Below are 22,206 nucleotides of genomic sequence, written 5' to 3'. Positions count from 1 at the left end.
TGAAATACATTTTCACTTCATATAATATACTTAAGTATAATTCATCTTACTTTCAGTTTTCTATAACTTGTAATATGGACTAGGACTAACTGCTGTTAGTTACTTCAGAGCTTTACAGTTGAAATTTTAGTGTCTCTTTTCTTTTTCTTTTACGTAAGGGTATCATTTAATGCAGTTGGGAATCATCAATATTAAAAAAAATTCTCTAATCAAACTCCCAACTCCTTGATTATGGAAAGCCAAAGTAGAAATGAATGGAGAAAAATAAATCAGCATCGATACATAATAAAATACTGATGTATTTTAAATCCCATGCCAAGTAGCCTAGATAGTTCCAACACACTTGGTTGTTTTACTGAACAAGGATAAATCCAACACACTCAAGTTTATGGCCAGTGAATTTCAAAGTGTAACTTCATTTTCAAACATCAATCTCATGTTTTATGGCATGACCTAGAAACTTGAGAGTGAAAAGGATCAATTAGCTAATGATACTAACAACATCTATAAAATATTAACATCACTAAGAGAAATTAAAACAAATATAACAGAGAGCCTACAATTAAAAATTACTGAAGTATGACTATAATTTTTTAAATGTATGGAGATATATTTTTTAAAAGCCTAAAAGAGAACACACAGCAGTATTAGTAGTGATCCTTTCTTTTATGTACTTTCTCATTTTTCTATATTGAATGCTATTTTTAGATGAGTTTTTAAAAATTCTGTAAAAAAGCATGTGGTGAACTAGTAAATGCTATAGCATTGGACAATAGTTTTACATATGGCCACCATATCTGAAAAATTCTGTAGCAATACTGTACCATTTATAAGTCATTATGTGGTTTAGGATCCAGAATTCTGGCTATTTCCCATAAATGTGATGTAAGTATGTAAGAATGTCTTTTTTTCTCATTGTAGTAGTAAAAACAAAATTGGCCCAAATGCTATCTTGTGTAACAAAAAAATTAAGATTTTCAGTTGTGAAATAGGGGTATAAATGAAAATGTAAAAGTTTAGACAGCACTTTAGAAAAAAACGAAAAATGTAGAAATTACAAGAAAAACAGTATTCTTCTAACTAAGAAAGATATTCTTATTTTCTTTAAGAAAAACCTGCTTGATGGAAAATGTTTCACATCAAACAAAACTCAAACATCTCCATACAAAATTTCCAAAATGCTGTTGTAATAAACGACTGCCAATGAAGATAAAACTATTTTTATGAAACTTCATGCATAAATCTTCATTTCTAATTGCACATCTCAAGTGTAAATTCAGAGATCAAGCTGAAGATCCCCAAAATAATAGGAAAACAGTTGTAGAGCTGATGAGGATTTGTTGAGGTCCTCATTAGATTAGCTTCAGACATGAAGGAACAGCAAAAAATCATAATTATTGCTTATTCATCAATAAGACAGACTCTTTGGTTATTAATCCAGAGAGAAATAGGAATACTGTTATGTTGACTACAAGAAAATTAACTGCTTCATCTACTGAAGTACAATTGTTTTCTCTATGACGCTGGAGTCTGTAGAGATCCACCCTACAGGTCTTCATCAAGATGGTTAAGTTTTCTTCTTTTGAACGTTCATACCATACAAACGTGTGAGTCGTCAGAAGTAGATGGCATCCTTCTCGTTAACACAAGCATGTCTTGTTGAACTAGGTCTTGTTTTTCTTTTCTATATTATTAAAAACTTGAATGCCTCAATTTAAAATCCTCCCTTACCCTACCCAACCCCCTATCAATTTCAAAGCTCAAGTACTGAACATTCTTTTTACCCTCTAAAATCCAAGTGCTCCTAGGATAGGATTACGCTGTCCTTTAGTAAATCTTTTCTTAACAAAAGGAAGTTGCATCTTAATTGTAGAATAATTTTATGAATGTCTCAATTCTTATATCTACAAAGCCCCTTCTGTTTAATGAGATAATTAACAGAAAATAATCAAGCCCTCATTACAGTGAAACTTGAGAACGCCTAAATTCTATCCGTTCGTCATAGAATTTAAAGCATTTTATAAAGGCCACTAGGAAAACTGCCTCATTATATAAACTAGCAAAATAACTAGAAGAAAAGAACTGGAAAAAAGAGGTAAAAGATGATGTAGCTCAGATTATCCATCTTGTGGGCATTACTTAGTAATTATTAATTTTTGCTGATTCAATTTTTCCTTCCTAACTTTAAACTAACATATTCAACATTTACATTTACATCCTACGCCAAAGTGGAACTCCCTCTACATTTATATTCAGGAAGATCATTTAGTAAAATCAAAATGATTAAACATCAAAAACAGGAAAATATTCTGATAACAGCTCTATCTGAGATCTCAAGTATCTTCCTTTGAACATGATCATTAATAGTCAGCCCTTCAGGTGAGGAAAATCATGCACCACAGGGGCAGCGCAAGAACCAACAGCCAAAAGGATAAATTACACACGATGTTGAAAGAGGTATCTGGAAAGCTTATGTTTCATCAGGACAATACTGATGATAGGCATTCTTAAAATCCAAAACTTTGTTAACCTTCTTGGTAGAAATAATAAAGAAAAAGTCCCAAACAAAACTCCTAAACATTTCCTTATGACTTAAGTTGCTATTTTCTTCCAAGCTCCAGAATGGATCAGAATTGTACTTCTCTCAAATTAAGAAACGTAATCAGAAGATAATGCTTCTAGAGCTTCCTACTGCTGCAGAAGGACAACAAAAATTGTTCTTTTAAGAAACAGAGAGTGTATTTTTTTTAAGAAACAGAGAATTTGCGATGATGTTTTCTTAAAAACTTCCCAAACCACAGAATACAATTTAAATATAAAGCATGAGAACTGTATTCCTCCTTGAAGAAGACACTAGGCACACCGTGAAACTACCACTGAAAACTTCGATGGTTACCTTTTCAAGGGCTACAAGTCTATCACAGGCTACTTCAAATATATCAAACATTCCAAAATAAACAAGGTTTTTCTTAAAAGATATCAAAATGCTCAGATCCCAAAACTGGCTTGCCAACTTTGGATAAAATTCAAACATAAAATTTCTTTGGATAAACCAAAGCAAACTTGTACAAGAAGAAAATTCAGTCTCGCCTTTCAGTTCCCTAGGTGAGTAGCAGTCGGATCGTGCACTCTATTTCAGTCAAGCGGACTTGCTCATAACATTTCAACGATACTGTTTCAAACATAAAAATTAATTTCGGAGGCTTGTGAACAAGACTGTAATGCAAGAGCTGTTAATGAGGAGATAAGGCTTTCTTGAAGTAGCTAAAGCTTCCTAAGAAATCACAACTCTAAAATCCCTGCCTACTAAAGGAAAGAAAAATGATCTACGAAGATTACAAAGAAGAGGTTACTGCAGCAAGGTGGCTGAAAATGCAAGAGAGCAAGAAGCCTGATAACTGACTGGCTTGTAGACATCAAGAAGCTCAAAGCCCTTTTACCTTTTAAAGAAATTTTTCTATCATTTCACTAATAACGTTGCCTCTATTAATCTACATGCATAACATAAAAATCAGCTACATAGACTTCAGTTTTCCAGACACTAAGGATACTTTTGAACTACTGAAAACAACAAGTAAGAAGTCACTGAGCGAGGCACTTACTTGCCAAAACTACATGTTTTTTGTGTGGTATACTGTGCCCTCAATTAGAATACTAATATATCTGTAATTCGTTAAATATTAAAATAGGAAATTATTTTACAAGTGTTTTTAGGTAGTAATCACTAGCTAAAACTCAAGTTACCTCACATTCCATCCGCAGTAATGCACCAAGTAAAGGACCTCTCCACCTTCGACATCAGAATCTTTAATACTAGCTTCATACATTTTTTGATTTTTCCCTCGTCCATACCGCACTTGGACTTTCATGCCTGGTGGATAGCACTCAAACTCCTCTTCTTCATTGTTGTCGTCATCCTCTTCATCCTCTTCCTCCTCCTCCTCCTCCTCTTCTGCTTCTTCATCATCTTCATCTTCCTCTTTATTCGTTTCATCTCTTGAAAGGTTTAAAAAATTGCAGTTAATAAAAGACACTTCATAAGCTTTTCAGTTCCAAACCACATAAAACGATAAAAATCGTGGCTGTGATTGTTCCGGGAACAGCAGGTTCCAAGTGTATGATATTCTCTGAGTTTCAATTTAATATTAAAAACTAAAACTGTGTAGGATGACCATGGATGGTTATAGAAAGATACATTCAGATAAAATGAAAACGGAAAAGTAAGTGCATTAAAAGAAAATGTCCAACAGCCAGAAGAATAGAAGTTGTGTTGAATAGCAAGAAACTAGTAAGGTCGAATGTAACATTTTTCTCATGTTTTATTGTAAAAGTGTTTTACATCTCAGTTGACAAAAACAAAAATCATCACACCTAATAGCCATTTTCTGACTAAAAATTATTTTTCATTCAAATATTTCCAACCTCAGGATGTTTAAACAAAACTTTTTACTAGCCAAATGGCTAGTCTTAATAACTTTAAAATAATTCCAACTAAATTTTCAAAAGTTATACTAAATGAAATATTACTTTACCTTTCACAGGAATATCCTAACTTAATATTACTATCACATCAGGTTTTTTCTTTCTATTCTTCTAAACTTCAACACAATTTCTGCTCTCTCTAACACATATTTACTGCAAGTCCTCTTCTACCAATTCTCTCAACTTTAAAGTTCTGAAGAAATAGGTATATGAGAGGCCAATTCCAAATAATATGAAACTAAAAGTCATTTGCATTCTAGAAGCAGCAATGCAAACCATTCTGGTCTTCTCAATATCATGCACCTTCTAAAGCTGAGCATTCATTTTATATTAGCCACAAATCTGTATTCAACAAATTGGAGAAAATCTTAAATTATAAATCCTTCCAGGCACTAGATTTACAAAAAAAATAAATAAATTTCAATAGGAAATTCTGGACTATATTTAGTTTTAATTTGCTCTGCAATATGTCTATACTTATTACAACAGTTTTCTCTCAAAAAGAATCCATCACTTTACAGCTGACAAATGAATAAATGTCATAAAACAGAACCACAAGACAACTTAAGTAATTAAGCTTTAAAAGTTAATGGCTATTAATATTTATATAAAAAGTCTTCCTCCACTGGTAACTTGAGTTTTATATTCTTATATGCTAAAGTACCAAATGAGCCAATTTTCTCTGAAATACATCACAAAGTCTACAAAGATCCTTGAGAATTATTCCTATTTTAAAGACTCATTTACAGTCAAATAAATAGGTACTTAAAAAATTAAATGAATCAAGCTGTAATCTGAGATAAAAAATATGAACTCTGTTACTGAAAATATATTAACATTTCTACAATGAAGAAAAACTTATTAGTAAGGCTAAAATATCTAAGAAATTATCAGAAAGGGCGTTACGGATGATAAACTATTATTAACAACTTTAAGTAAATGATTTATATATACTATATATGTAGTATACATATATAAAATTAAAACAGTTAAGACTTTTTTTTGAAAGAACACTACTTGTTTAAATCATAAAAGTATATCCCTGCACATCAGGGAGAAAAGGAAGTGTATTCTGGTGGCTACAACAGAGATTGATTATGTACCAAAGAGATTTGTCATGCACCTCAGAATCATCATAAAAGAGATAAAAGATATATGAGAGATTAAAAGTCTAAAATTGTTAAAACGAAAACTAACTCTAAACTGTATCTTACATGATATAACGCACTGAGCACAACTGGTAAATGCCAATGACAGCAAGCACAACCTGACTTAAAGTGGCAGCCAGGACAATCTTTTATTTAATCTGGAATAAAAACCTAATATTCTGTATTAATTTTAAAAAGCAGTCAAAAATTAAAAATTAAAAATTCTCATTTAATGTCAACCTCAGACGCAAAGCAAATAGGAATCACTCAAATAACACACTGAATTATAGAGAAGCAAACAACACAATTACTGGTTATCAGCCAAAGCAAATATTCTCCTCCTCCTCCTCCTCTTAGTGGCAAAATCAGAGGTAAATGCACTAAACTAAACAGAACACAGAATGCCAAGAAAGAGAGCCTTTCAAAGTATAAAATGCAGCCAGTACACAGGCTAAAAAAATTAAGTTGATGTACATATTACACACACACACATACACACAAACACAAAACACACACACACACACACGCACGCACGCACGCCCCATTAGTTAGCTTTTAGAGAACTACAGTTTGGGAAACCAAATGTATCGACCAGGAACTTTTCATCCAAACTCACAAAGAAATATCAAATTTCCCAAGTTTGATGTCATATTCCTTATTTACAATGGAACAAATTAAAAACAAAAAAACTACTTCAGTTTATTAGTACCTATTATGGGCCAGGCACTGAACCAGACATTTTACATAAATTAAATGATTCACTCTCCCATACCCGGACTATGAGGGAAGGACACTGAAAGTTCTTGGTAGCAGCTAATTACTTAGAGAAAGTTTATATACTAGAAAAATACTTATACATTAATTCTTTATAATTGTAAAAGTTTCTATTGCACTTATCTAATAAAATTCAGAGATCAGTTTTGGACATTTCTAACCTGTAAATCTTCTGAAGAACCCATAACGCTTCTAAAGCAGTCACAACAGGAAAATTTCAGTTTGTTGTATGATACATTTATAAATATCTGTGGTAAATAAAAAGGCCATATAGTTGAAAGATTTTTTAAAACTCTGCAAAATATAGTTTATACCATAAAATAAGCTGAAGTTCCACCTTGAAAATTTAAGATAACTATTAGTAACAAAGAGAAAATACAGGCTAATCACAGGGCTTTCCACACAGTAGATGCTCTGGAAATGTCTACGTATTTAAAAATTCAGCAAAAAGCTGAATCCTTACTAAATTTCTTAATAGTTAAAACAGTCTCCAAGTAGCAGCAAGAGTACTTCAAATATACATTTAACACACACGGAAATATAGCCACGTAAAATGAACAAACACTTATACTATATTCATCTAAACCCAGTTTTGTTTCGTTTTTTCATGTATATTTGCATGTTGTGGCCAAAATTTCAGAAGAACACTAAAATGAGCAGAGATTTTAGGCAAAGAGCTGAATACTTACTAAGTTTCTTAATAGTTGAAATAATTTCCAATATCAGTAAGGAGTACTTGAAATACACATTTGTACACACAGATATCTATATTACAAAGTATAATAAACACCTTTTACTATATTTATCTAAGCATGGTTTTTTCTCTTCCCTGCTTGTCTGCATGCTGTGGCCAAATTTCAGAAAAATATGAAAATGATCAAAAAAATATTTGGTTGTACTTATTTAAAAGAACCACTAACAATGGGAATATTTAGGTTTTTTAAACCTCAGACACAAAATCAGATGCCAAAGATCACCTATAAAATCCAGGGGTCCACTGTCAGTACAGAGATTACACTGCTAAATAATTCATTATCCCAAACTGACCAAAACAAGTAAATGCTACTATCACGTAAAACACAACAAAACAATTCTGGCTTTTTAAAAACTAATTACTAGCACTTTTCCATTCTTATTTTTTGCTTAAAAAATGGTTACAATTCTCAAAATCTAGAGCCAACATACCATCTACAAAACACTGGAGAAGGCCATCTTCCCAAATTTATATTATCTGGTTATCCAGCAGAGGTTAAGGCAGTAAGAAGTGCGCTTCTCTAGCTCGAAATTTCATAAATTTCCATGATGAGAGCAAGAATAATGGATCAAAAATATGATCTTTTGCTACAAATTTGCATTAGTAGGGTCTCTGAAGGAGGCAAATACTATTTACATAATAAATGCAAATTTAAATCACTCATTTATTTTGTCAAATTTAGATTCATACATACACACACACATACAAAGAGCAAATTATAAGAATTCATTCAGCCAAAATGCATCTTAACCAAAAACAAATTTCTTACCCAGATTTTGCTTTTTCTTCTTCAGCTTCTACCTTTATGCTGAGGGATTCATCTATCCCAGTTGTCTCATCATCTTTATCTTCCAGATTTTCATTTTCTTCTGTTTTTTTCACATTAACCTCTTTTTCCTGATCAGACTGTGTAGGTATAGATTCTGATACATTCTTTTTACTTCCCTAGAAAAAGATCAGAGGAACTATACCAACAAAAGTAAAATTTGTCAACCTAATTCCATTATCTAATTGTTAGCAAAAAAAGGTACCAACGAATACTAATATCGAGAAAGTTATTTTAAGAAACTCCTAAAACACTAGGCAAAAATAGTTAACAGCTATTTTAAACACAAAAATAGCACTTAATGAAGAAAGTGCATGAACAATAAAGTATAAAATTATATAATAAATTAACTATGTAATCTTTACAGAGGATGTAGAAAATGCACCAAAGAAGGCAAAGGACTATCAACAGTATCCTATTTACCAGAGAGGGCTGAATATTTTCCTTTCTTTCAATACCCTCTTCGGTAGGCTTTTCTTCTTTTGGTATTACATTCTCCTCCTCTTCAATCTTTATTTCTTTGATTTCTGGTTCATTTTCTTCCTTAACTTTTATGTCTTTTACATTTTCACACTCCTTACAAGGCTTGTTAACAACTTTCTCTGGCAATGCCATCTGAAATTCAATATTGGCCGACCTACAGTACTCCTCAAAACCATATAAGTATCTGGAAATATGAAAAAGAAGTTACATTTGGGAAAACATTTTGAAATGTTATTGTAGAGTTGTAGTTCTTAAAATATGTGTTCATTTCTCCTGTTTAAGTGCTCAGATATTGAGCTATGTTAATATTCAAATTTATTCTAGTTTAGTTCTTCCCAATCTTTTTTACTCAAACAGAAACATTTTTCAAAGAAAAATAAATTCATTAAAAAAAGATGCTAAAAGTGAAAAGACAGTCATCCTCTTAAATGTAGTAATTGTAACAACAGTAGCTATTAGAAGAATTAGTAATAGCATCTATTTGTTGAGCACTTCTTATATGCCAGGCACTGGACCTCTGAGTGCATGTAAAATTTCATTAACTCATCAGAGTAATCCTATGAGGCAAACAGTATCATCTCCTTTAAAAAAAGAGGAAATTGAGGCTTGAGAGAACAAATAAATGGTCCAAGGGCACAAAAAGCAAATAACCGGCAGAACCAGGACTCGAACCTGGGTTTATTTGACTTTAAAACTTTGGCATTTTAACTTCTACACATACTTTCCAAATTTACTTGGCCACAAAAACTTTCTTCACAGACACTCTCACAGATCTACTATTCATGGAATACACTCTAGAAAACGCTATTATAGAGTGATTACTCTAGTAAAACTCTGGATTTCTTCTTAGAAGAAATTACTAGCCTCAGTTATATGGTAAATTCCATCCTGCTTTCTAGGTAAAATATTGAATATAGTTATATCAAGTACACCTACTTACTTTTTATAAGCACATTTAACATTGTATCCTGCTGCTGAATTTAAGACAGGGATTCCAAGATCTTGGTAGACTTGTTTCCAAACAGCTCCGCTTTCAATCTAACAAAGTGAAATGAAAACTCCCAAATTAAAAGGTGGGAATGTGATAAAAGTTTGATAAATACTATGTGTGTGTGTGTGTGTGTGTGTGTGTGTGTGTGTGTGTGTGTATACACACAAATATTCCTATATTTGTTGGTTCCAGTCTCAAGGAATGAAAAATATCAATCTTGATAAATTCTAAATCAAAAATCTGGTTTACAACAATGTTTTAAAGTAAGTTTTGGTATTCTAACAAATCTCAGAGAATTACAAATGTTGAAATACTAGGCCATCTGACTTTTCTTTTTTTTTGGCCGCGCAGCACAGCATGCAGGATCCCACTTCCCCAACCAGGGATCGAACCGGCGCCCCCTGCAATGGAAGCACGGAGTCTTAACCACTGGACTGCCAAGCAGTCCCCATTTGACTTTTAAAGAAACCCTGCTATATATAATAAATAAGAAAACATCCATATTCCTAAATCAAAATCTTAATGAAAAGACAGAGACAAAAAATTTTTAATGATGTATGATTTCCCATAAAATATATAAACTAATAAATCAAAGCAATTTGATGAATCTTAGTAATGCAGAATACTTTTTTTTCCTCCAGAATAGTCTTAACTGGATGGGCACCATACATCATGGCAACCTTAAGATAATTTCTTCAGTTCAACAAAGATCTTCTGCATATATACGCAAATAATGTTTTCTACATATATAAGGCACAGTGGTAGAGATTAAGGATATAAAGAATATTAAGACAGATCCCTTATAGTCTAATGGAAAAGAGACAGAGAAAGAAAGAATTTCCACTAATATGGTTGTGTTATAACTCAGGTAGTTTATGAAAGTTTGACAAATTTAACAGTAAATCAGAAAGCTCATTTTTTAAAATCTTTTTTTTTTTTTTTTTAAAGCACTTTTCTTTTTTATAGCTACTTTATTTATTTATTTTATTTTATTTTTGGCTGTGTTGGGTCTTCGGTTCATGAGAGGGCTTTCTCTAGTTGAGGCAAGCGGGGGCCACTCTTCATCGCGGTGCGGGGACCGCTCTTCATCGCGGTGCGCGGGCCTTTCACTATCGCGGCCCCTCCCGTCGCGGGGCACAGGCTCCAGACGCGCAGGCTCAGTAGTTGTGGCTCACGGGCCCAGCCGCTCCGCGGCATGTGGGATCCTCCCAGACCAGGGCCCGAACCCGTGTCCCCTGCATTAGCAGGCAGACTCTCAACCACTGCGCCACCAGGGAAGCCACATTTTTTAAAATCTTTAATTAAATTTAAATTTGGACTGAGGAAGCTAGCTGTTTCTAACTTGTACTCTCCATTTTCTTTTCCTTTTATTCTTAGGTTTTTATTAATAGACAATTTTAGATAATTTTTAGATGAGAAAACATGTATGAAAAACATGTTTCACTTTTGATCATAATACTTACATTATCAAATCCTCCAAGTTTGTGTACAAGTCTGAATAACTTAAAGAGATTCAAATTTCGATATCCAAGTACAGGTCGCTTGTTAATGGGTGTGCCTATTAAAGGAAACACGAAATATATTAGAACCATGCTATATTTTTAACTTAAACTTTGAAAAGATTCAAACATTACCACCAAATATACATAGTGCAAAGTCTGTATATATGAGGGAAAAAAATCCCTTGTTAATCAAAAACATGATATCTAGTACTTAAACCCATTTCATTAAAATTTTTTTTTCCTATATCAGATTTTTGAAACCTTATTTATATGATTTCATTCAACTTTCATTCCCCTGATGAGCAAAAGAATAAATACTAAATGAAGCAAAACAGAATACCAACAAAAATTTTTTAAAATCAGGGTAACAAGGTTTGGTAGAACTGAAAAAAGTTTTGAGATAATTGATGGGCAACTGCGTCACAATGAGAGTTATCTTTATGATACTTCCTTTGTATTTTACTAATTTTCTACTATTCTAAAGAATAATTCTAGAATAAAGCTATAGTGTTGTTTATTCTAACATGTGAAAAATGAAAATGTAGAAGGACACTAAAACTATCAAACTGTTAGGATGTGGTAGAGAAAACAACAGGATACAGATACAAAACTTACTGCCCTTTCCAAAAAACATACGACTGGCATAATCACAATTTTCACTCTTTTCTAGTATTAGATTTTATTCATTTTCTTCACTTTTTTATTTATCTTACACAAAAAAGCTTAAGAAATAGCCTGCCTTCTTAGGCCAAGCCTCCATTCATACAAATAAATAATATAGGAATCAAGGACATTTTATATTGAAGAATAAAAAGATACCCACATTGTAGTAGCCACTATGATTTATGAGAGCAAAAAGAAGACCAAGCCAGTTTCTACTCATCAACAATACAAAACTGGATTAAAAAAACATTAATTCACAGAGCACAGTAGCACTTTCAAGTATTATTCATTCATTTTGTCCTTCTCCTTAAGCTAGAAAGCTTTCTGCCTCTCACCACTCCTTTTCTAGCATCTTCCCAGGAAAGGAGAAACTATACTCTGAACAGCAGATAAGAAAGAGAGTAACAGGGCCATAGTTACCGGTGGACTACATCATCACTGCAAATTAAAAGTTATTGCTAGGTACCCATTCCTCTTTCCCCCAATGCTCTTATTTCTTAAACCACAAAAGCAGATTCGATAAGTTAAGCCCAGGCTCACCTTGAGACTTGGTCACCTTTCTCTATGGATGGTTTAATTCTGTTCTTAGTTCTATGTGGCTAGGTTATAAGAAGACTTATAAGGCCCATCTTAGAATGTGTGCTCTCTCTCTCTCTCTCTCTCGCTCACTCACATACACAAACATACACACATGCTGGGAATAGCAAACAGTGATTTTAGAGAAGAGGCTTTTCTACAGGCATGTATGTAGGCTCAAGTAAAATGGTACTCTGATTCCCATTCTGCTACTGTTTCCTAGTGTAAGAGTTCTTTGGGGGGGGGGTTTCCATAAATGAGTGGGGGGACAGACAGGACAGAATACAGTAATTTATGGGTCCATGGCCATAATATCCATCAAAATACTGTCAAATTCCATATTCCACTTCCTATGTGACAGACACTATACTAGGATGCTGGTGATTGGAAATCAAAAAGATAGCCATGATTACCAGTGACATGCAGCTTAATAAACAGAATTCTTATTTTAAGATATTAATTATCTGATACCTACATTCATGATGAATAAAAGAAAAAACACTCACCTCTATCTTCCATAAATTTGTACAACTGTTGAAGAAAGTTCTCCCTTTCCTCTGGAAATGGTTCTATTTCTTCCTAATTTTAGTCACAGAAGAATAGAATATTATTTTCCTCAGTTAAGCATTTTACTAACACAAGTAGATTTCCTACCAACAGCAAAGACTAATACTAGAATATTTCAAAGGCTTTTTACCAAATTAAAATTATTTCTTAACACTAAGCTATTCAAAACCAGAAAGCCTGAACATTTTATGCTTTACAGAGAAATATGTCCTAAAAGGTATCTCAATAGTGACAATTCCAAATGTAAATGCTCATGTAAGAAATGAGACCAGCAAAATGATTCACGAACTTTTTACCAGATCAGAGATCTAGTCTTTCATCAGGGTCATAGGCTCAAGAAGACCTACTCTCACTTATATTAAATTGGGTCAGGGTTCACCATCAAAACTAACTCTATTATTGCTCCTCAAGGAACTAAACAAGTGTGGGTCCCATTAACTGCAACTACAATTATCCTTCATTATATACGGCCCCACTGTATAGTGCTTCGAGCTTATAAAATCAGTAAAGTGGGGAACAAACTTGATCTACAATACCTGAAGATTCAGACTTAGGGAAATCTTCAAGTAATAAAATAGTTCCCCGATTTATCAATTACAAGGGAGGGACTAGCTTCTTGCTGCTGTGGCCAGGGGCTGTGGCAGTAGGGAGCTGGTCCTGAAGCAACCTGCAAGGAGCAGGGTAGTAGGTGAGATGGAAGAACTCATCAATTCAGTGACTATCAAGCCATTCAACAAACATTTAATGAGCACCGGTAAGTGTAGGCACTACGCAAGGTGCTGAGTCAAATAAAAGAGAAAAAAGTGATGGCACCTGCCATTACAGAACATGATCAGGAGTAACCACAGAGGAAGTGATTCAAAACATACACCTAGGCTTTACAGTTACTCTGGCTGAAACAAATGTAGTCCTAATAGTAAAAGTCAGGAGCATACTTTTCAACTGGTAGTCTAAATAAATCATTTTAGTTTTAAAAATCATGAGCCTAAAGCCACTGTTTGAGTGAGATTTGCCTCTTTATTTTATAAGCTAGCAGAAAAAAGGAAGGAAGTTAAAACAACAAAAACTCATGTTGATAAACTATTATGCTTGCTAATTAGAAGAGAAGAATCAACGACAATTATTAGTTTGCTCAGGATAAATCTGTATTTCTCAACTTAAACATGGTACACATACACTGGATTGTGGTAAGGTAGTCAGATGTAAGTCTAAGGAAATCTGTTTTCTAGATATTATCTTAAATGCCCCCAAGGTACAATATTTGACTTACATAAACTGTCAAATGTATTCCTGTTGCAACAAAATTTAAGTGAAGTTTGTATTTAACTTAAAAAAAAATGTTTAAACTGGAAACCAGATCTGCTTATACAAAAACATTTGTAAAACATAAATCTAAGTGACAGAAGTTTTGATAACTAATACTTATTGATCATCTGTTACACATTACACACTACGACAGAGTACAAGTAAGACAGAGTCCCTACCGTTGAGGAGCTTACAGATTAGTAGGAGAGAAAACAAATAGAAAATAAATGTATGTACACGTATATATGTAGGCAAAAATTTCTACAAGGAATAGTAGTAGTTTAGATTAGCAAATCAAGTGATTAACTTTTCCTAAGGTGAGGAAGGTGATAGTTCTCAGAAAGTTTCCCTTTACAGAGGGGACATGTCAGTAGGATTTAAAAAACCGAACAGGACTGTGTCAGGCTGATGGGGGGAGGGCACTGTAGGCAGAGGTATTGGTTTGTGCAGAGGTGAGTAGAAACGAGCTATGTAATTTGATGTTGCTGCAACATAATGTTCATAAGTAGAAGCGTAGGGAGTTAGTTCCCTGGCAGTCCAGTGGTTAGGACTCAGCACATTCACTTCTGTGGCCTGGGTTCAATCCCTGGTCAGGGAACTAAGATCCCGCAAGATGCACCACGCAGCAACCCCCCCACCCCCCCCAAAAAAAGGAGGAGTGTATACCAAGGGAAGTAATATAAAAAAAGGCAGGGGTGGGACTACAAAGGGAGGTTCTAAAAGCGAAGCTTGATTTTCAGAGTGATAAGAAGCAACTGCAGAGGTTTTAAGCAAGGAACTGATGGCTCCGAGCACTTTAAATAAAAGGCAGTGGGGAAGAAGACTGAAGCCTGGGAAACTCTTACACTACACACTGTCATAGATCACTATATTATAAAACATAAACTCTAAAACAATCTTATTTCATTACTAGTTGCTTACTACAGTTAAATGGCAGAATTCCATAACTTACCTAAAATATTACATATTGACATTAACTTATCTTTGTTTCCTAGAAACATTAAATACAATTCACTTCATGGCCACGTACTGCAGCTTCACTATCTGCACCATTCCCCCAATAACTTTGATAAAGTTTTCCAACAAACCATTAAAGAGCACAGTGGTGTAATGTCACTGGTAATATTATGAGCATCTTTTCCCAGTACTTGTCATTGCTAGACCTAAAGTAACAGCTACAATAAAATCTAAATTTAGCTCCTTGATCCATATAAATTGACAGATGTCTTATTTATGATCTAATTAGAACTATCTACCCACTTGTATTAGATAAAGTCATTTAAGATTCTCTGAATCAAAGAGATATTAATCTTTACTTTTTTTGCTATTTATTCCTTTAATACTAGATGGAAGACATATTTTACACTTTACTAGGTATTTTAATAAAATATGCAGATGTAAACATACTATGAGGTGACAGCTGTCTACATGATGGTAAAAAGCATATGAAAGTAGAGTTTTCCTATATTAGGTAGGGATTTCCTTAACCACCTGATAAACAAAAAGCACAGTAAGATTAGGAAACACTTTTTTCCCTTTTTATTTTTTTAATTGAAGTATAGACGACATACAATATTATATTAATTTCAGGTGTATAACATATTGATTCGACACATACATTATGGACTGAAGATTAAGAAATATTTTTGAGGTTACTGAGATAACTATACTTAATATTTTTAATTTCACAAGACCATATTTCTGTTTTAAGGTAAGCAAGCAAACTACCTGATTACGATGAATATCACAAGCACAACTGTATTATGAAATACTTCTAATGCTAAAAATATTTAAGCGATTGATGACTTTAGCCAAATCCCAATGCACAAAGGAAGCACGCGTCCTTCACTTGAAAAGGCGTGAACCATGTTTACTCACCTCCTCTTCACTGCTGTTGTCCTCCTTTGCTTTTTCATCATCTTCCTCCTCCTCTTCTTCCTCTGCTTCACTGCTAGAACTATCTTCTTTCAATTCAGTCTTCCAGTTAGCAGGAATAGTTCTACTTTTGTGAAATTCAAGTGCCTGATCAAAGGCTGGAAAGAGACCATAAACTATATCAACTGGAGAAATTAAGACAACTGATTTGTCTAAAACTACTAACAGGATAGAGAAATAAAAAACTACTGTGCTGCCACCACTGGCATTTATGAAGTGTTTGCTATGAGCTAGGCACTGTGCTAACTGTTTTCCCATGCAGCAACTCATTTAATCTTAACAATCTTAGGCATTAGGCACCCACCCATTTTATAGATGGCAAAACTGCTACCATTTGAAGGTGACTTAGGTTCAAACAAAGACAAGAGAAAAGGGGCAGTTTTCTTCTTTTAAATGAAAATTAAGAGTGTCTAGTAAAAAACACTTTAAGATAGGTAAATCTTTAATTGTTTTATCAAAAAAAAAAAGAGATTATTAAACAGTATTATATACCAGGCACAGAGTCATTGTAATAACACACAATACCTGAAAATATACTATAAATATGTCCTCTACATTTTTCGTTAAGCCTGAATTAAAGTTATATTAACAATTAGCTTAAACCAAAATTAGCTAGACAGTTATTCTCACTTTATAATACATGGAAATAAATTCTAAACCATAAATTCTTGATGATTTTTAACCAGTCTACATAGCATATTATTTGATTCAGTGAACACAGTCAAAGAAAAAATAAACAGCTATTTATAATGCCAAAAATCAAGTAAGAGATGCAATTATCACGTATTCCTTAATAAAATAGAACTACGGTTATAAGAAATGCCAAATCAAAATTACTTTGATTCCTGTTTCTACCATCCTCAGGAACTAATATTTTATTTACTAGGCAAAAGCCAGACTACAGTAACAGCTGATGATATTTTTCTTTCCCATTTTTAGATTATTGTCCCAATTATAAGCTAAAAAAAAGAAAAAGAATACCTATGATAACAAAAGGCACGTGGGTTTACAAAAGTATAAGTCACATAGAACCAAATGTAACTTCAAAGACTTAAAAAAAATTTTAAGACCAAAAGAATATTTAATCTTCAAAAATACTTTTTACTTTTTTTTTTTTGGCCATGCCACGCAACTTGCAGGATCTTAGTTCCCCAACCAGGGATCGAACCCGGGCCCCAGCAGTGAAAGCTCCAGAGTCCTAACCACTGGACCGCCAGGGAATTCCCCATCAGTTTTTAAATTAACTATAATTTGTTCCAAGATTATCCTTACCTTGTTTTAATACAGCATCAGGCTTTGGTGCAGTGTCGCTAGTAATTTCATGGACATCCTTTCTTGGTACTGAAGTACTATATTATTTTTTTAATTTTAAAGGAAAAAACCCACAAAAATACAACAGAGATTAATTAAGAGTCCAATTACCTACCACAGAAAGATACTGAAAACATGGGAATACTGACATTTACAATGAAAATGATTGCATACAGGGTTGCAAGTCCCAAATAAAATGCTAGGCAGGATGTTAAAATATGTAATCATCTACAGAAGGACCCCACCTTAAGAGATGTTTTATAAACAACAAGGTATTCTCAAATATCAGAGGACTTAGCTAAATGCAATACTAAAAATACTGAAACACTGAAAATAATAAATTAAAATGTTTGGATAGCAGAATGCATCAATCCAATAAAAAATAAGTTAAATAGCAAGAATTGGTCATCATCTTAGGATAAGCACAAGAAATTACTAAATTTAAGACTGGAAGAACATGTACTATTTTATAATGTAAAATGTAACAATTTTTTCTTAAACTGAATTCTAGGTTCACAAGCAAACTTCTAATATATAATTTAAGGTTTTTCATGGAACTTAGCAACCATAAGGAGGGGTTGGATGCAAGCAACTGGGAGAGGTTCATTCTATCATATACATCATATATATTTCCTGTTTTACACTAATAAATCATCATTCATCTTTTCTGCACTTGGTTTGTCTCAACCAACCCACAAAAGCCTAAAAACTATTCCAAATACATATTTCAGCCTGCTTTTTTGAACTTTTTATTTAAAAATTTCAAATATATACAAAAGTAGACAGAACAGTACAATGAAGTCCCACATATCCATTACCCAACTACAATAATCATTAGCTCAGAGTCACTGTTTCATTTATACCCCTACCTACCACCTCCCACCCCAACTGGATTATTTTGAAGCAAATCCCAGACATACATTATATAATTTAATTTATAATATTTCATTACGGAGCTTTAAAAGAAAATTCTTTTAAAAATATAACCATATCACTATCACACATTTAAAAATTCACAGTAATTTCTTAATATCATCAAACCAGTATTCAATTTCAATGTTCAAATTTCTCTGATTATCTCCATTTTGTGAAAGTGAGTTTCATATAGATTGTTTTTAAAAATCACATTTCAGAACTTGAAAACCCGAACACCAATCTTAAAGCATGATGATTCTTTTAAAGTATAGTCACCCAATAAGGCAAAATATAAAATACATGGATTTTCTAGTCACACAATTCTTCAAGAAAGAAAAAAACATAGTTTTTCAGTTCCAGAAAAGTTCTACATGAAAGGTCACTTTCTTAATACTTAACATACATTTATAGTAACTCACTTTAATCCTCAGCCCTACTGCAGAAGTCACATGTTACACAACAGGGTAACACTAACCCGTGTAGACATAATTAAAAATGAGAGAAGATCCTAATTAGACATTCAAAAACAATAAATATATCAATATCAATCAAGTCTTAGATGTGGTAGATATATCGAATTTTCCTCAATAAATCATCAGCTATTACACAGGCAAATACTGACAAATTAGACAGCACTTATAGTCTAGTTTAGAAAAGACCAAATGAACAAGAAAAGACATATCATAAGACTACTATACTTAATGATAATACGAAAAATGATCATACTCTGAAACATTCCGTATGATGAGAAGGAAAAGCATAAGGTCATTGGAAATAACTAATTTCTAATTTACCATCCCAATCTGGAAAAACAGCATATTTTTCATACCAAGTGAATTATACTTACAATTTGCCATCTTTGAAAGATCGAACAAGAATATTGTCTTTTTTCACAGCAATTTCATCACTACAATCAGGACAAACCACCTTTTAAAAAAAGTGTGAAACTATTATAACTAAAAGCACATTTATAGATAGTTATATAAGTATCAATTATTTAAATCCTTTTCAAAATAGTTTCAGCTTAAAATTTAAAAACTAATTTTAGTTTGAGGGTAAACAGCTACACACACATGTGGGAACACACACAAGTAATTTTAAGTTTATCCTTCCAGCTCTCTGGATTATCCACATTGTTTTCTGACACAGGCACGGTGCTGAGAGCAGAACTGTGGCTATGACTAGACTGAAGCTGTGGACCAAGTCTAGGCAGAAATAGAAAGTTGGAATGAGAGTAGCTCAGGGGTGGAAAAAGAGGGAGAGCTAGTCCTAACAAAGGATCTGCAGCAGGGCTAAGAGAACAGCAGGGACCAAAATGGGATCAGATATCAGAACCTTAATCAGAGCAGTCTCTATCTTAAAAAAGACAGAGATGACGTTCTACTGATTATTTACATTTAAATATACACGTTAACACATGCTAAAATTTCTCCATAATACTACCCACTCTAAAAAGTAAGCATTTTAAACTGGGTACCTTCCTGGAGTCTGTATAAGATTTATTATGAACAAAATAAAATATTTATTTTATTTGAAGTCATCTCAACTATTATTTAAAGTAAGGATAAAGCATGCCTTCCCAAAGGTAATACTAACGTTAAGACACCTACAAATTTTTATTATTTTAATCCCGAGATAGCCCACTATATATACCAAGAACAATAGTGTAGTTATAGTTTTTAATGAAAAATGGGCTAAGTATGACAGATTTGTTTTAAGGACTGTCTCATTAGCTCTGAAAAATGACACAATAGTACATAAAGGCATGTATTCTCACCACAGGTTTGAGAGGAGTGAGAAACAGGTAAGTTCTAGTTCAGTCTTTAAAAGGTTAACAATTTCCATAATTGTAACTGCACTGCATTAAGCGTTGCTTAAATGTTGATGGCATTATGAAATAATTCACTCATGAAAGTCTTTTACATGCATTAGCATCTACGAAAACTTTCCTATCATTTCAAAAAAGTCCAGAAGTAAGTACTTAATACCTGTTCATTCATTCATCCAGCCACTCTACAAATATTAACTATTTCATCAAAGTACCGTACTGGACCACAGAGGCCTAATCAGTCACCGTTCCTCCCCACAGTGAGCTTGTAGTCTAGCTGGAAAGACAAGCACTAAACAAGTAAGTGCACATTTATTTAACTGCTATTGTGATAAGTCCTTATCTAGGTGGTCAGGGACCAGTTTCTTGAGGACACAACATTTCAGCTCCGCTCTGAAAGCTGAGCAGGAACTGGCTTGACGAAGGGTGCACGTGTGCACACGTGTGTGCCACAGGGCTGCGCTGCAGCAGAGGAAACAGTTACGCGAAGGGCCTGACACAGCAAGCAGTGGAGCCCCTTCTAGGACGCAAAAGGTCAATGTAGCTAACGTTCTGCCTGGGCTAAATGAGTGAGGTAAGCAGAGCTCAGATTTGTCAATCTTGTAGGCCATGTTAATTCTGAGGATAAAATCTAAACTCTTCAAGGGGAGGATCCAAAGCAAGATAATGTCATAATAGAATTGCCTTTTAAAAGATTACTTTGACTGTCATAAAGAAAATGGACCAGAGAAGGACAAGAGTTGGAAGAGATGAAGCTACTGCAAATCTTCCAGGTGAGAGATGGTGACCTGGATGTAAACTGGTGCTGATGGCAAATTAGAGGAACAAGAAATATTAGAGATAATTAGGGAAGTGGAGAGATGACAGAGAAAAGGATGCTTACACTTCTGCCTCGTGCAAATGGTGTCATTCACAGGGAGAGGAAACAACGGAGAAGGGTCATGTTTGGGAATAAGGGAGGAGAGAATAAATTTAGCTTTAGTCTTATTAAATTTTGAGGTGACTAAAGGGCAGCCAAGTGGAGATAATGATAGATAGATACCCAGGTCCAGAGCTCAGAGTAGGGGTCTGAACTCTAAGCTGTAAACTTGGGAGTAAACAGTCTAAATATCAGGGCTCTAAAACTGTGAGCCAAAATCACACATTTTTTTCTTTCTCACGAGCTTAGGATTTTGAAAACCATACACGTGACAGCTTTGGCCAGTGCTGACGATGGCGTGTAAGTGGGTTCACTCTCCATTCTGTTACAGGAACTACAATCCACATTTTATCCCATTCACCCATGCATGTGATTTTCTTTGGTCCCTAAGACATTTCAGTTTATTATCTCTGCAACCAATGCTATAAAAGGGGATGAGATCACCCTAAAGAGAATACAATGTGATATATTCTGAACCTTGAACAACAACATTTAAAGCTTGGTTAGAGGAGAAACAGTGAAGGAAACTAAAAAAGAGGACTGCGTGAGTCAGGGAAGCTAAGATTTCCTCCCCTTAAAATGGGGGTAAATACCACTTATGTCTCAGCCTCAATTAGGATTAAATGAGACCATGTGCTTACATGAACAAGCTAGCACAGTGCCTGGCCAGGGAAAGTGCTCAAAACATGGTGGCTATTAATAGTTCCTAGAAGTATGCAATTGTTCTCTAACATGATGTTACCAAGCACTTGTTAAAATTTACTCAATTTATAAACACTAATTTTAAAAATAGAAATGCAAATACTGTTTATGTGATTATGTCAAGATTGTTTGATTCAAAACACAATTTCACACTCTAGTTGACAAAAATTATTTATCACTTTCCAAAAGATCTCAAATTTGTGGGGAGGATAATATGTATCACTAATGCTAAGATTTTTAAAATAATGATAAAATCGTTGACTAAGCAGATTACTAACCTTTCAGTATTGTATATCTTTAAATATTTTTCTCATCATCAAGGAAACTATTTAGAAATTATGATGAGAGAATCTTAAATTAATACTGAAAATACTAAAGTGCAAATTTTAATGTTCCTTTTGTTTTAGAAAAAGACACACAATGCTCTTTTAAAACATGTTTTCAAAAGAAATTCTTCCAAAGAATCTTAGTGCTTTAGGAAAAAAGAAATGATCACATACACTGACACTTAAGTTTTTAGCTTGC

At 33.6% G+C, this 22,206-nt stretch overlaps 1 protein-coding gene across 6 annotated transcripts in view; it reads right to left on the bottom strand.

The window, feature by feature from the left end:
• The window catches only part of ARID4B (AT-rich interaction domain 4B), a 127,455-nt gene that overhangs the window by 31,565 nt on the left and 73,684 nt on the right, over positions 1-22,206 (bottom strand). For 4 of the 6 annotated variants that reach the window (XM_082407574.1, XM_082407575.1, XM_082407570.1 and 1 more), the window contains exons 9-17: positions 19,080-19,159; positions 17,279-17,355; positions 15,950-16,104; positions 12,706-12,778; positions 10,922-11,016; positions 9,408-9,505; positions 8,408-8,651; positions 7,928-8,103; positions 3,745-3,996 (exon numbers count right to left, since the gene is read on the bottom strand). In XM_082407574.1, coding sequence (XP_082263700.1) covers positions 3,745-3,996; positions 7,928-8,103; positions 8,408-8,651; positions 9,408-9,505; positions 10,922-11,016; positions 12,706-12,778; positions 15,950-16,104; positions 17,279-17,355; positions 19,080-19,159 — 1,250 coding nt within the window. The remainder of the gene's footprint in view (positions 1-3,744; positions 3,997-7,927; positions 8,104-8,407; positions 8,652-9,407; positions 9,506-10,921; positions 11,017-12,705; positions 12,779-15,949; positions 16,105-17,278; positions 17,356-19,079; positions 19,160-22,206) is intronic. The other 2 variants (XM_082407572.1, XM_082407573.1) reach the window with 2 other exon arrangements.

The sequence above is a fragment of the Balaenoptera borealis genome (genome assembly GCF_965194805.1).
Source record: "Balaenoptera borealis genome assembly, chromosome: 10".
Classification (NCBI taxonomy): Eukaryota; Metazoa; Chordata; class Mammalia; order Artiodactyla; family Balaenopteridae; genus Balaenoptera; species Balaenoptera borealis.
Note: the sequence above shows the minus strand (reverse complement) of the source record. Positions and strands in the feature narration are given on the sequence as shown.